Source organism: Mandrillus leucophaeus, unplaced genomic scaffold (genome assembly GCF_000951045.1).
Source record: "Mandrillus leucophaeus isolate KB7577 unplaced genomic scaffold, Mleu.le_1.0 Scaffold494, whole genome shotgun sequence".
Lineage (NCBI taxonomy): Eukaryota > Metazoa > Chordata > Mammalia > Primates > Cercopithecidae > Mandrillus > Mandrillus leucophaeus.
This window is the reverse complement of record NW_012105298.1, coordinates 215,474-230,974: the sequence shown is the minus strand read 5'-3', so window position 1 is coordinate 230,974 and position 15,501 is coordinate 215,474. Positions and strand designations below refer to the sequence as shown.

Genomic DNA, 15,501 nt, shown 5'->3' with positions numbered 1-15,501 from the left:
CCAACTACTCAAGAGGCTGAGGTGGGTGGATTCTTGAGCCCAGGGGTTTGAGGCTGCAGTGAGCTATGATCACACCATCACACTCCACCCTGGCTGGCAGAGTGAGACCTTGTCTCAAAAAAACAAACAAAAACACCACATTGTACTCCATAAATATGTACAATTATTGTGTGTCAATTAAAGATAAAAACAGCATAAGGTGAAGTGCACATCTGATTAAAAGATTGCATGATGTTTCTATATGATTCTAAGCACAAATGACTTCTTTAGCTTTTTTTTTTTTTTTTTTTTTTTTTTGAGGTGGAGTCTCGCTCTGTTGCCCAGGCGCGATCTCGGCTCATTGCAAGCTCCGCCTCCCGGGTTCAGGCCATTCTCCTGCCTCAGCCTCCAGAGTAGCTGGGACTACAGGGGCCCGCCAACACGCCCTGCTAATTTTTTGTGTTTTGTTTAGTAGAAACAGGGTTTCACCGTGTTAGCCAGGATGATCTCAATCTCCTGACCTTGTGATCCGCCCGCCTCGGCCTCCCAAAGTGCTGGGATTACAGGCGTGAGCTACCGTGCCCGGCCGACTTCTTTAGCATTTTTATAAACCACTCACTTGTGGCTTTTCTTCCAATTTTAAAGTAAAGATTCTCCATGCAAACTAACTAGTTGTAATAATGGCAGAGAAGCATTGTCCTTGCTAACGTGGGGAGAAGAAGTGAAAGCAATATCCAGTAGCATCATCCTCCTATATAAAAGATAATCTTTTTGATCACAGACAACACAAATGGTAGCAATGTTGGGCCAGCATAACTATATTAAATCCAGTTGTCATCTCAGCTGTATTTTTGTCTTCAGGAGTAAGCAAATGAATTTCTCAGTATTTTATCTTCAGTTGCTCTTAGGTTGTTACATTTGAGGCAAAATACTCTTGCAAGTAAAGTAAGATTTTTGAATGTAAATGGAGTAGAAACTTAGTGGTTTTAGAAACTGAATGCACAATAGAAAGAGATAACTTTATTAGTTCAAATAAACTGAAAAGAATAGACATACAAATCACTCAGTTGTAATTTTAAAGAATTCCTCAAACTAAACTTGAATTTAAGCATAAGCTTATGCTTACAGATTACTATTTGCTAGCTTACTAATTATTACTTGAATTAAGCAGTAAGAATTAAAATTTAAGTTTCTTAGTTTTATGGGTTGATTTGAAGGCATGCTATCTTGCTAATATTGAAATACATTTGTTTCTTAAAAATTACTGTTTTATTGGATTATGTCAGAAGCAGGGCTGTGTTCTTGAGGAAGGACAAGTTTCTTCTCCGACTCATCAAAATGAAGCTCTCACTGTTCTGCCCTTCAGAGGTTGGGTTGGGCGGTTGTTGCGCTGAATGGGGACAGGGTTATCACCTTCAACATTTGATAGAAGACTGCGGAATTGTGCCAGCTGGAAGGATAAAATATTTTAAAAATAAAAAGTTTTTAAAGATACATAAAGCGTTTTATTTACAGTATTACTAATGCCCTGATATTTAGAAAACTGAGTTAGAAATTGCAGTGATATCACTAATAGGAAGAGAGAAAGCCCTAAATCCTTTACATTCATTCCTTTGAACCAGGCATTTTGCTTTAATTATTGATGACTGGGTTAAAGTATCAACTTTTTAATTTCAGCTGGGGTATGTTGGGCGAGTGATGTATTAGCTTGGTACCTTAGTTTCCATATAGTACTTACTTCACTGCGTTGTTGTGAAGATTAAACGGGTTAATACATGCAAAGCCCTTAGAATGATGCTTGACATACAGCATGTGCTCAACAAATGTCAGTTAGCAGCAGGCTACAATGCTTGTCCTGTAGGTTTGTTATGAGAACTGGCTACCAAAACATATGTAAGGCACATAATAAAAGTGGTTGAGCAACCAATGATACTTACTATAATCACAATTATACACAACAGTTAATGAGATATTTTGCTGAATATTTCAAAGTTTAAGCTCCACAAAAGGAACGAAAATACTTTGCCAACTATCAAGGTATGCCAGCTGAGAGCCACAGTTCCCCAAAATCTTATTGAAATGTCCACACAGTTTTTCTTTTATTTCTGAAATGCTTAAGAAGATATTTAACAGGTCGGAAATTTCCTTATTAAGGAGGAAAGAGTAGTGGGACTCATTTTTTTTCTGTATAAAGGTAAAAAAATTCGTATTATAATGCAGTTTTGGATAGTTTAAAAAACCGATGTCCCCAAATTAATATTTTTAAGTTGGGAGGAAAAATGAACTTCTCACAAAGCTGACTGAAATAATAATCTCTCTCACTGATACTACCAATTAAAGTAATACTCCTGCTACATATTCCCAGTTCCCATTCATTCACAACTCTACCTGCTCTGAGCTGACACTGATGCTCTCCTTACAGATGATCCAGGTTATACTCTCATAAAGAGGAGGATGAGTCAGAGAGCCAGAGTAGGTCCAGAAATCCAGGGATGAAGGAAGGAGAGTAGAGGGGTCAAAATTTGTGAACGGGGCTCGTTTGCCCTGGAAGAAAATAATACATCATTACAGCATGATATAAAATACTTATATGAATATATATATATACTATATTATCTTGTTACACATTATGTAGACATTTTAGCTAAGAGTCATTGATTTTTCTACTATTTAGTATTTCTTGACTGGTGTGTTTGTGGGTATAAACAATAATATCAACAGAAGAAAAAAGATGAAAAATGTGTTACATGTAAGTTTTTGACCAAGACATCTTCTTCCTTCTTCATTTGGTTGCAGATAAGCAAAGATGCAAAAAACGTTTTTACAATCTGTATCTTTAAAAGATATTTAACTTCTAGTATAACGCTTTTATTTTTTCTCTAGGAATGATGCCAGATTCTATTTCAATGGCAAAGATCTTTATTGACATGCATATTGGTTGTTTTAGTTTTATTCTATTTATTCCTATCATCTTTTCTGATTATTACTGGTGTATAGGAAATGTACTGACATTTGTATGCTAATCTTTTATGCATTCTGTATTTTAGATGATTCTTCTGGAGTGTTCAGGTGGATGTTAATGATGATATCAACTGCACGTAATGATAGTTTTGCTTTTGCTATTTCAACATCTGTCATAGGATGTACTCTTTCATTATTTCGTTGCACTGATTAGGACCCTTATTATAATTTTCAATTGTGATGGTCACAGTGGCAGTTTGGTCTTGTGCCTGATTCAAATGAAAATGCTTCAAGTGTTTCACTATGAAGTTAAATGTTGATACAAGTTTCTAGGTAAAATTCTTTATCAAATTCAAGAAGTTTTCAGGCAGTTTTCTTTCATTTTGTTTCATCCTAAAGAAAGGGCATTAACTTTTATAAAATGATTTTTAAGCATTTAACAAGTTGATCATGAGGTTTTCTTCTTCTTTAGTTAATATAATGAATTAATTTAAGATTTTCTAATATTGAGTCATTCTTGTATTTTTGGGATATACGCTACTAATTCAGAAACTACTCTTTTAATACACTGTTGAATTTGATTTGTTATAATAAGTGTTAGGATTTCCTTTAGCTATATTCCTAAGAAAGTTTATGCTATGTTTTCTGTTTTGTGTGTTTTGTAGTTTTCATACCCGGTTTTGGTATCGATTCCATTAAATTGATAGGAAGTTTTCTGTCTGTTCCTTCATCTGGGCAGGTTAGTTAACACTGGCATGATTGTTTCTTAAAAGTTAAGTAACCCTTTTCCATGAAATGGTCTGGGCCTAGTCTTTCCGTTTAATAGATACATTTTGACTATTGTTTACATTTACTTTTAGGTTCTCAGTCTATTTAGGTATTCTAACTCCTTGTGAGTCAATTCCCTTACTTCACATTTTCTTGGAAAATTATCCATTTTATCTAAATTTTCAAATTTATTGGCATAATGTTATAAAAAATTTTGTCTCTTAAAATTTTCTTCTGTATCTTTAGCCATAACCCATTTATTTCTAATAAAGTTTTATATGTATGGCTTTTTTTCTCTTTATCCAGCTTCCCCATATTCTGACTTTTTTGTTGTTCTTCGAAAGAATCAACTTTTCAATTTATTGATGAAATTTTACCCTTTACTTAGTCATCATTTTTCTTTTTAAAATTTATTTATTTAAGATAGAGTCTTGCTCTGTTACCCAGGCTAGAGTGCAGTGGCACAATCTCGGCTCACTGCAGCCTCCACCTCCCAGGTTCAAGCGATTCTCCCGCCTCAACCTCCTGAGTAGCTAGGACTACATGCGTGCACCACCATGCCTGGCTAATTTTTTGTATTTTTGGTATAGATGGAATTTCACTATGTTGGTCAGGCTGGTCTTGAACTCCTGCAATCTCAATCCTGAAACCTCAGGCAATCTGCCCGCCTCGGCCTCCCAAAGTGCAGGGATTGCAGGCATGAGCCACCACACCCGGCCATAAATTTTCTTTCTTATTTTATTCTTTTCTGCTTTTATCTTCACTAATTATTTCCTTCTATTTTCTTTTCATATTTTTTCGATAACTCTTGAGTTGAGGGCTTATTTTTTATCTTCTGTCATTTATACTTTATAAGACACTCACTTAAGTTTAATCTTTTCTAGAATCAGCATAAGTCATATTTATTTTACACAAAAATATGACAGTTCTCCATGCTGCAAAAAATGACAAATCTCTGATTTATGTTTTAACTACTTACTATTAAAACAATAAAGCTAAGTTTGTGTATATCAAAAAATCCATTTTTTGAGTTGACTAATGAGAGTTATGGTTATCAAAAATTGTATATCAATCGTATCTCAAAAGAATGCCCTTTACTTCTGAATATTTGTACTGCTAAAAAACTAGAGATATCTTTATTTATCAAATGGAAAATCACAATTTTGTTAGATACAGTTTTTCAAGCAAATTTAAATGGCTATGTAATCTGCTTTTCTACAGGCCATATTCTGCTGAAATAAATAAACCATAACTATGAAAAACAAAAAACCAAAACAATCTCCTGCATTAGAGACTTTCTCAGAGGTAGGCAATGTTGAAGTAGCACCTTGATTTTAGTTGGTAGCTTTTGCTATCGCCTTCCTACTTCCCGGTTTTAATACTTCATTAAATGATTTCCATAGATTTGTAAATTCTTGTTCTCTGATTTAAACTACTTATTTAGTGTATTTACCTTGGTTTTAATTGCATGGAGGGCATCAAGTACTTTCTGCAGCTTTGGGTTGGCCTCACCAAGCTGGAGATTTAAGAAAATAAAGTATGAGATAAAGATTATTGTCAATCAAACACTGCTTAGCTAAGCTTTAATTTTTTTTTCAATTAGCAACTGACGAGAGATAAGGTATTTTCTCTCTGCTTTAGAAGGAGAAGTTTTTCAAGCTGTATGTCTTTGAGAGCCTTTGTACTCTATAAATTGTTTATAATATGTACCTACAGATAAAGTAGCAAACAAAAAACTTGATTAAACTTGATTGTTGGCAATATGTTCAAAGTTTTACAGGGCAAAATCTAGAAATTTATCAAAACTGACATGAAAACAAATCTCTCATTTTGGTCTGTTATGTTACTTATCATTACTACAGTTTTTGGCATATTGTAAGTGCTCAGTAAAGGTTAAGTAGAGATGCTATAATTTCCAGAGTTACTTAGTTACCCAGGCATACCCAATTTAATAATAACTTTTTTGTGGAACTTTTCAGGGATTCTTCTATAGAGTATTTGAGCAACATCTCCCATTTAAAAAAATCAACTGAATGTTTTTTGTAAGAAAAAATTCTCTTTATTTCTTTCCTAATGAGATTTTAAATTGATAAATTTCTGAATCTATGGTTTCAGGTTTCCTTATTAATATTTAATAATATTTCTTTCCTGATGAAATATTAAATTAATAAATTTCAGAGCCTATGAGGTAGGAAGTTTAGAGGAAGGGGAATTTGGAAGAGCTGGAAAATAGAAATTCCTTTTTCCCTATGAACACCTTTCTATCTCACCTGCACCTGAAACTCATTTCTCTCAGAGGGAAAAGCAGAGATAAAACCAAGCAATAAAATACTAGGGAACTATTTTTTTCACCTGTAGTCATCGGTTGAATGGGAACTTTAAAATAAGAAATTCTAAAATATATGTTGCCTTATTTCCTTCTATTTTGAGGTCTAATTGGAAGCAGAGCTGTGTAACTTAACTACCTGTAACTCACCTTCATCAAAACACCAATAACTGCCAAACCATCAGCCTTTGAGACAGCTTCGGCAAAGCTGGAGTATTTTGCAGAATTCCAGTGAACTATATGAAGCTAAAAATGATACTCTGGTTAATTAATTATTTATACCAGTATGATGACAAAAGGTACGTTATAAGTTAACTTGTTACCATATGATGATGTATCTTGGCTTAGATACATAAAACTTATGTGAACCTTTATCCAGTGGATTAGAGGAGTTACCATGTTACTCTTAGGAAGGGTTATCTGTGTGCCAAGTAGAGATTGCAAAACCTGGAACCAGTAAGCAAAATGTCCTTTCCTACAATATTGTTATTTAATATTACTCCTTTAAATGTATCTCTCTTTGTTATGAAAGGATCAGGAAACATGACTAACTAGTTTTTGGGAAAATGATTGAAGTAATTTTCTCTCACATGAGGTACTTTGTAGTAAATTCGTGAGAAAGGGTTCCTGGAGTATCTGGGAGTCTCGGCCAAGAACGGATTCTTTCAAGCACATTAGTGCCCTTTTGAGACGCCTCTCAAATATCTCCAGTTTAATGTTTCTGCAAACTCTAGATTTGTATATCCAAGTATGTACATATGTATTCTTGATATCTCTACATGGATGTCTAATAGATGTTTCAAACTTAATCTGGCCAAAATAGAACTCTAGATTTCCTTCTTGCCAAACCTGCTTAAATTTACCTTCTTAGGATAAGGTTTTTTAATTGCTGAATCAATAAGTACAACAATTATCATTCATTTCTTACTTTCCCCACCGATCAACATTCACATCTTACAGATTATACTTCATCACAACTTTGAGTCTTTGCATTAGCTTCTAATATTCTCTGGAATTTCCTTCCCCATGATCTTCAAGTGGCAGACTTTTGTCTTCAGTTAGGGTTGAACTCAAATGCCACTCCTTAAACAATTCTTTTCTGATCATCCAACATCAAGTAACCACCACAAATCAAAACAATTCTATCCATATCGCTTATTTAATCTCTCTTCTTCCTATTCTCTTCCCTCCCTCCCTCCCTTCCTTCTTCCCTTCCTTCCTCTGAAATTTTTATTTTCCCTATCAAATGCGAGTTCTGATCACAAGTACTTTTTAAAAACAGTATCTCACGCCTGTAATTTCAGCACTTTGGGAGGCCGAGGAGGGCGGATCACGAAGTCAGGAGTTTGAGATCAGCCTGACCAACGTGGTGAAACTCCGTTTCTACTAAAAATACAAAATTAGCCGGGTATGGTGGCGCATGCTTGTAATCCCAGCTACTCAGGAGGCCGAGACAGGAGAATCACTTGAACCTGAGAGAAGGAGGTTGCAGTGAGCCGAGATCGCACCTCTGGACTCCAGCCTGGGTGAGAGAGCAAGACTCTTTCTCAAAAATAAATAAATAAATACAAACCAAAAATAAATAAAGAGAGTGTCTGGCATATTGTAGGTGTTCAATGAATATTTGTTGAATGAAAAAAGAATTATTAAGACAGTATATTCAGGAGATCACTTATTGCAATTTCCTCTGACCATGCCAGTCTAGATTCTGTCCCTACTTGTAATTAATTATTCTTACATCTGTATTCCTGTGCTTCTTTGTGAATAGTCATACTGCCATTTACTACTATATTTATTTAATCACAATAATTTATGCCTACACTTCCCTGCTTGAAAAGGGCTTGCTTGTGTCTCTATGGAAATGTTAAGTAACATTATTCAGCACATGCAACATGAAAGGTGCTGGTCTAAGTGTGCTCCGTATGGGTTTACTCTTTTCATGCTGTTAACAATCATTGAGATGGATACTAATGTTATATTATCTAGATTCGCTATATAGGAATATTGGAGCATAGAGTGATTCGTTCGAAGTTGTACAGCTCGTAAGTGGTCGAGCTTTGATTCAAACCCTGGCAGTCAGCTGGGTACTTGCATTCTTAGGCAACAGGCTGCCCTGCCTCTCAAATCTAGTGTCTTATAGCTATCCCAAGAAGGTTTATTGAATTGAATTTAATCACATGCTAAACTTTGTGGCTAAGTGTCTCTCATATCTAGCATGGGTTATATTGATTTTTCTCAATTTAGGTGAGAGAGTCACTAATTTAGTTTTCTTGGATACTACCAACTGTCTTTCCAAAAAGATAATACTAATTTAGGCTGTTAGTCCATTTAATTTTAATCTATCTTCAATTTTATGGAGGGGAAAATCCAATTAACAGATTCTCACAGCATTGAAAGGTGTTAGTCGTGCTTTACAACACAAGGTAAAGCAAGTTTTATTTGTGTACAATCACTGATATTCTATCAGAATAAAAGATACATATACTTTGTAACTTGGCAATCTGCCCTGTAAAAATCTATCCTACATAATTACTTTCATTAGTGCACAATATATATGTACAGATATATTTACTGAAGCATTTTTTAATAAAAGGAAAAGAAACCAATTAAACAAAAATCATATGTTGTGATTGTTCATCAATAGAAGGCAGTTAAATAAATTATGATGTATTCACCCAAATGAAATACTATACAGAAAGTAAAAAATGAGGCGAAATTCAGTCTTTTGATTTTTAAAAATTATCGTGATAAATGGGTAAATAGAAAAAAGCAGGTTGCAAAATTATGTATATTATAGAATTCACTTTGATGAAAGCAAAATTAAAAAGTCAACCTGCGTGTATGGGTACACATGTATTATATAATTCACACATCTAAAGTAAAGAGCAAAATTTCTCCCATTTTAATCTCCCAGACCCTCTGTTGACAGTTTGGTGTACATGTCTCCAATTTTTCTTTGGATATACAGATAATAATGTCCTGAAATAAGTCACAAATTCCATGTGAGAGCAGTTTAAGAGCCAGGGAAGCTCAGACCCTCATCTAGGTGTATGCTGTTCTCTGTGACCATTGCTATGGTTAAATTCGAGCTGATAGTAGAGTCTCATTGAATTGTCCCAGCTTGGTCACAACCATACTGCTGGTGTGTCCAAACTTGAACATTTAAATAAAGAGGAAATGGTTGTGTGTTCCATTTGAGGTTAGAGCTTTAAAGGAGAGCAGTGTCACCCTTTGAAGCTAGCCATGATATCAAGGTAACAGTTTTTGAGGCATTCTCAGGGAAAGGTGAATCTTGGGCTCAGGAGTTTAGCTGCCTCTTTCCACATGAAACATTTCACTCTCTTGCCAAACGTTATGTGTCTGTGCTTGATTTTAATGGAACCTGGGAGTTCATTAGTGGAACACTCATTCCTTTGGAGTCGTTATGATGTTGTTTTAGGAGAGAAGGGAGAAACTGCTTCTGGGAGTACTCTCAAGGTAATTATCTTTCACTTACTAAATTACATTACCTCGCTAGAATATTTCACTCCATCCACTGTATGTTCAGAACCATACTCATTTGAACTGCCCCAGTGAAAATGGAACTGAAAGAGCCTATAGCTGTCGGAGAAAGGACCACCTTTCAGCACTGGAAGAAAAGGGAACCGATTGTTAGTCTGATACTCTGCAAACTCTAGCTTATTTTTGCATTTAATACAAACCAACACTAAATTGTGTTGACTAGAAGTGAAAACAAACATTAGTGCCTAAACTTTCATCTTGTTTTACCCCACATCTATGAGGATGACAGTCATATGTATGGTACACACCTGACTGTGGCATTGATGAGATATTCCATGAGTTATATACATTTCCCAGCACAAGAGCTATAATTTTACCTATTTCCAACTCCTAGAAGGCATATTGCAAGGTGAGTGAATTATATCATTACAGGGCTGTCCTTGAATCTCCTTTTATTTGCAAGTTTATTCTTTCATTCTTTCAACATAGACAATATGCATCAAAAATCTTTAGTAGTTTATTTTGAGTAACGAACCATTCATCACCTACTCTGCAACTGATGAAGACACAACAGTGTATCTTGACAGCTTTGTTGAGAATCCCTGGCCAAGGACCAAGAGAGAGTACCAGTGGGGCAGTGGGACACTCTTAAAACTTTGTTTGGAGAGCCTATCGAATGATAATATTAGCTAAATGCACATCATACCAGACCTAATCTAATATTAATAATGGACATAGCCCCAAGGTACTTAAAATTTAGGCTTCAGAAGCTCGCAAACAAGTTTAGCATTTTAAATCAGTAGAACTGTTTTATGGAATTGTCATTTAATAAAATATTCAATAAACCTTCATGAAAAGCTAACTCTGTAGCAAAATTTGTTCCAGATTCTGGAGTATAAGGATAATTCAGTCACTGCTTTGTTTTTCTTTTCTACTGTGCTCATTCATCTTCATCCCAATTAGAAAATATTTTTCTTTTCAGTTGTTATATTTGTAATGACTGGTTCACTAGACCTTTCTGGATAAATACTGTTTATTCAGAGAGAGTGAAGTGAGCACACAGATACCAGAATGACCAGAAGAGATGTGATGGTGACTTTGAGAAGAAAGACTGAAAATACAGAGCTGGGAATTTCAAAAATTGTCTTTACCACCTGGGCATTTTCCAGAAGTCCAGGATGCCTCACTAGATTACAGCAACGCTACACACAAGCACAAAAGACTTAGAATGGGTGTCATGTTTCTCAAGTACTATTTTTTAAACTACCCCAGTAGACTGTAAGAAAAAAAATATCAGCAGGGTCTTTCAGCTCACCTGATCGGTTATCGTTGTCCTCAAAATTTACATGGAAGGAATGTCCCACATTGATAATTTCTTTGGCTGTGGCTGGGTTGTAGGAGACGCTAATAGGTTTCAGAGAGGTGTCATGTTTGGCTTCACTGGTTTTAATATCAACAGGGGACTGGTTATTTCCATTGGCAATGGGATATAGCTTGCTCCATTGTTCAGGACCTACAAGGACAAACACATGTGTAAAATCAATACTTTATCAAATGCTTGATTCCAAGTTTTAGGAGTGTAGTTACCTGTTTGCTTACTAGATTAGGGTTTAAGTGTATTAAATGATATTCTGTTAAGATTAATAAAAATTCTGTGTTTGAAAATGTCCCTTTTCTTTCTTTCTTTTTTTTGACAGAGTCTTGCTCTGTCACCCAGGCTGCAGTGCAGTGATGTGCTCTCGGCTCACTGTAACCTCTGTGTCCCAAGCTCGAGCAATTCTCATGCCTCAGCTTCTTGAGTGTCTGGGATTACAGGCATGTGCCACTACACCTGGCCAATTTTTTTTGTATTTTTAGTAGAGATGGGGTTTCAGCATGTTGTCCAGGCTGGTCTCGAACTCCTGACCTCAAGTGATCCACCCGCCTCTGTCTCCCAAAGTGCTGGGATTACAGGCATGAGCCACTGCCCTGGTCTCTTTTCTATATTATACTATAAAATAATGTATTTGTCAATACTACTAATATAGATCTATACTCATAGTATACAGGATTAGATTATACATATTTTATTATCAGCAATAGATTTCTAATACAAGCATACCTCATTTTATTGAATTTCACTTTATTGTGCTTTGCAGATATTGCATTTTTTACAAACTGAAGATTTGTAGCAATCTTGCATCAAGTAAGCTTATTAGGGGCATATTTTCAACAGCATGTGTTTACTTCACGTCTCTGTGTCACATTTTGGTCATTCTCACAATATTTTAAACTTTTTAATTGTTCATATATCTATCATTGTGATCTTTGATGTTACTATTGTAATAGTGTTGTGGCACCATAAACCATGTCCAAGTAAGATGATGAACTTAGCCTGTAAATATTGTGTGTGTTTTAACTACTTTATTGACTGGCTGTTCCCCATCTCTCTCCCTCTCTATAAGTCTTCCTATTCCCTGAGACAACAATATTGAAATTAATCTGATTAATAACCCTACAATGACCTGTAAGTATTCTAGTAAGAGGAAGAGTCACATGTTTCTCACTTTGAATCAAAAGCTAGAAATGATTAAGCCCAGTGAGGAAGGCATGTCAAGAGTTGAGACCAGCCAAAAAGTAGACTTTTTGTACCAGTTAGCCAAGTTGTGAATGCAAAAGAAAAGTTCCTAGAGAAAATTAAACATGCTACACCAGTGCACACACAAATGATAAGAAAGCAAAGAAGCATTATTGCTGATATGGAGAAAGTTTGAGTAGTCTGGATAGAAGATCAAACCAACAACCACATTCCCTTAAGCCAAATCCTAATTACACAAGCTTACAGCTCTCTTTAATTCTGTGAAGGCTGAAAAAGGCAAAAAAGCTGCAGAAGAAAAGTTAGAAGCTAGTGGAGGTTGGTTTATGAGATTTAAAGAAAGATGCCATCTCCATGACATGAAAGTGCGAGGTGAACTGGCAAGTGCTGATACAGAAGCTGCAGACAGTTATGCAGAAGATCTAGCTAAGATAACCAATGAAAGTGACTACACTAAAGAACAGATTTTCAGAGTAGACAAAACAGCCTTCTATTGGAAGAAGATAACATCTAAGACTTTCATAGCGAGAGAGGAGAAGTCAATGCATGGTTTCAAAGTTTTAAAAAACAGCCTGACTCTTTTGTTAGGGTCAAATGCAGTTGTTGACTTTAAGTTGAAGCCAACACTCATTTAGTATTCTGAAAATCCTAGGACCGTTAAGAATTATGCTCAATCTACTCTGCCTGTGTTCTCTAAAAGGAACAACAAAGCCTGAATGACAGCACATCTGTTTACAGCCTGGTTTACTGAATATTTTGAAGCCCACTGTTGAGCTCTACTCCTCTGTAAAAGAAGATTCCTTTCAAAATATCACTGCTCATTGGCAATGCACCTGGTCACCCAGGAGCTCTGATGGAGATGTACAAGGAGATTGATGTTATGTTCATGCCTACTAACACAGCATCTATTCTGCAGTCTATGGATCAAGGAAAAATTTCAACTTTCAAATCTTATTTAAGAATACATTTTGTAAGCCTGTAGTTCCCATAGATAATAATTTTTTTATGATGGATCTGAGTAAAGGAAATTGAAGTTGTCTAGAAAGGATTCACCATTCTGCATGAACATTCATAATTCATGGGAGAAGGTCAAGTTATCAACATTAATAGGAGTTTGGAAGAAGTTGATTCCAAAGTCATGGATAACTTGGAGCCTTCCCAACCTTCAGCAACCACCACCTGATCAGTCAGCAGTCATCCACATTGAGGCAAGACCCTCTCCATCAAAAAGATTAATACTTGGCTAGGCGTGGTGGCTCACACTTGTAATCCCAGCACTTTGGGAGGCCAAGGAGGGTGGATTATGAGGTCAGGGGATCGAGACCATCCTGGCTAACACGGTGGAACCCCATCTCTACTAAAAATACAAAAAAACTAGCTAGGTGTGGTGGTGGGCACCTGTAGTCTCAGCTACTCAGGAGGCTGAGGCAGGAGAATCACTTGAACCTGGGAGGCAGAGGTTGCAGTGAGCCTAGATCGTGCCATTGCACTCTAGCCTGGGCGACAGAGTGAGACTCTGACTTAAAGAAAAAAAAAATTAGTACTTCTGAAGGCTCAGATGATCACTAGCATATTGTAGCAATAAAGTATTTTTAATTAAGGTAGGTATATTTTTTAGACATAATGCTATTGCACATAATAGACAACAGCATAGTGTAAACATAACTTTTAAATGCCCTGGAAAACTCCAAATTTTATATGACTTGCTTTCTTGTGATATTTGCTTAATGATAGGGGTCTGAACCTGAACCTGCAGTATCTCTGAGGTATGTCTGTACATATATCAAACATATTTTGTAGTCAGTCATGCCCCAAAAGACAATGCTAAGAACACATGCAAAGATAGTATAATTATTTAAAGCAGCCAGTTCAACAATTAACCTATGGCTGTACCGTTATTTTAAATGCTTAATATCTCTTCTGTTGGAAATGGAAAGAAGCTATCATTTTGATCTATATAAACAGGAGAACTCTTACCATTTTTGTCATCATATCCCCAGTCTGAACTTGCCATTGTCTTCTACTGAATTTTCTTTTTCTGAAAACAAAAATAATACCTGGAATAACTAACTGCAACTGTGCGTCCAGGAGATGCCTTAAATCCCTGCTTGGGCATTTTTATAGAAACTTGTTTGCCCTTAATAGGCCATTATTTCATCATCTCTGCTTATCAGGAAGTACACATATCTAAAAAAAGTGTTGTAAAAAATTCTACAAGGGCTATGTTAGTTTCAATTGCTTTATTTTCTTATATTGTAAAAGAGAATGATCAAATCCTAGATTTTATAAAGCCAAGTCCTGTTTCACTCATGTTAGTAGAAGATATGGCTTAATATTATCACATATAATTCTTTAGATTTTCTAAATGGAAAATATTTTGTACACTTAAGATTTCCAACTCTACCTTTGTTAGTTACTTAAGCAATATAAGCAAAAGTAATTTATCAGGAGAATAATTTGTGTGTTTACAGGCTGGTCTGAACTAGTATCATAATGTTAATTTAAAATCAGATAATTAAATTACTAATCATTTGTAATATATGTTATTTATAATGGTACATTTTACAGATGTACAGGGTAAGAATAAAGTCCTTTTTGGAGCAATATTGGAATTCATAAATGGAGAAGATTTTATTAATATTAAAGTTAAATATGGCCCAATATTTATTTGATACATCAAATAGGTCTACTAGAATGAAAGTCTTCCTTTGTAATAGTTCTATATAATTTATAAACTCCTTTCTTATTATTTTATTTCACCATCACACATACATACAAATCCTATATAGTAAGAATTAGCATTTTGTAATTGAGAGATGTTGAGGTACTTTGCCATAACTAGCAACAAGCCAAGAAGCCAAGACTTCAGCCTCCTAATCCAGTTGCCTTCTTCACTTACCTTCACCAAATGCCACAATTAATTCCCCTCCTATGCTCACAATACTCTTAAGTCCAAGTTAAACCTGGACCAAGATGAAAACTGATGCCCACTCAATGATGAGAAGCTACACAGGACTTTTCAGGAAGGCAAAGAAAACTGATTAGAATGTGCCAGACTCTGACCAGTTCTACATATTCAAAGCTCTAAACATGCTTAAAGAGAAGACAACCAGAAAAATAAGCTTCCGCCGGGCGCGGTGGCTCAAGCCTGTAATCCCAGCACTTTGGGAGGCTGAGACGGGCGGATCACGAGGTCAGGAGATCGAGACCATCCTGGCTAACACGGTGAAACCCGGTCTCTACTAAAAAAAATACAAAAAACTAGCCGGGCGAGGTGGCGGGTACCTGTAGTCCCAGCTACTCAGGAGGCTGAGGCAGGAGAATGGCCGGAACCCGGGAGGCGGAGCTTGCAGTGAGCCGAGATCCGGCCACTGCACTCCAGCCTGGGCGA

The 15,501-nt window shown here is 35.9% G+C and overlaps 1 protein-coding gene across 4 annotated transcripts in view; it reads right to left on the bottom strand.

Moving 5' to 3' along the window:
- Positions 1 to 986: 986 nt before the first annotated feature.
- The window catches only part of CA1 (carbonic anhydrase I), a 57,341-nt gene continuing 42,826 nt past the window's right edge, over positions 987 to 15,501 (bottom strand). The window contains exons 4-10 of one of the 4 annotated variants that reach the window (XM_011995640.1): positions 14,088 to 14,148; positions 10,851 to 11,048; positions 9,544 to 9,662; positions 6,185 to 6,280; positions 5,162 to 5,224; positions 2,368 to 2,523; positions 987 to 1,429 (exon numbers count right to left, since the gene is read on the bottom strand). In XM_011995640.1, coding sequence (XP_011851030.1) covers positions 1,313 to 1,429; positions 2,368 to 2,523; positions 5,162 to 5,224; positions 6,185 to 6,280; positions 9,544 to 9,662; positions 10,851 to 11,048; positions 14,088 to 14,124 — 786 coding nt within the window. In that variant the 5' untranslated portion in view covers positions 14,125 to 14,148 and the 3' untranslated portion in view covers positions 987 to 1,312. Of the gene's footprint in view, positions 1,430 to 2,367; positions 2,524 to 5,161; positions 5,225 to 6,184; positions 6,281 to 9,543; positions 9,663 to 10,850; positions 11,049 to 14,087; positions 14,207 to 15,501 lie in introns of those variants that run through there. The other 3 variants (XM_011995639.1, XM_011995641.1, XM_011995642.1) reach the window with 3 other exon arrangements.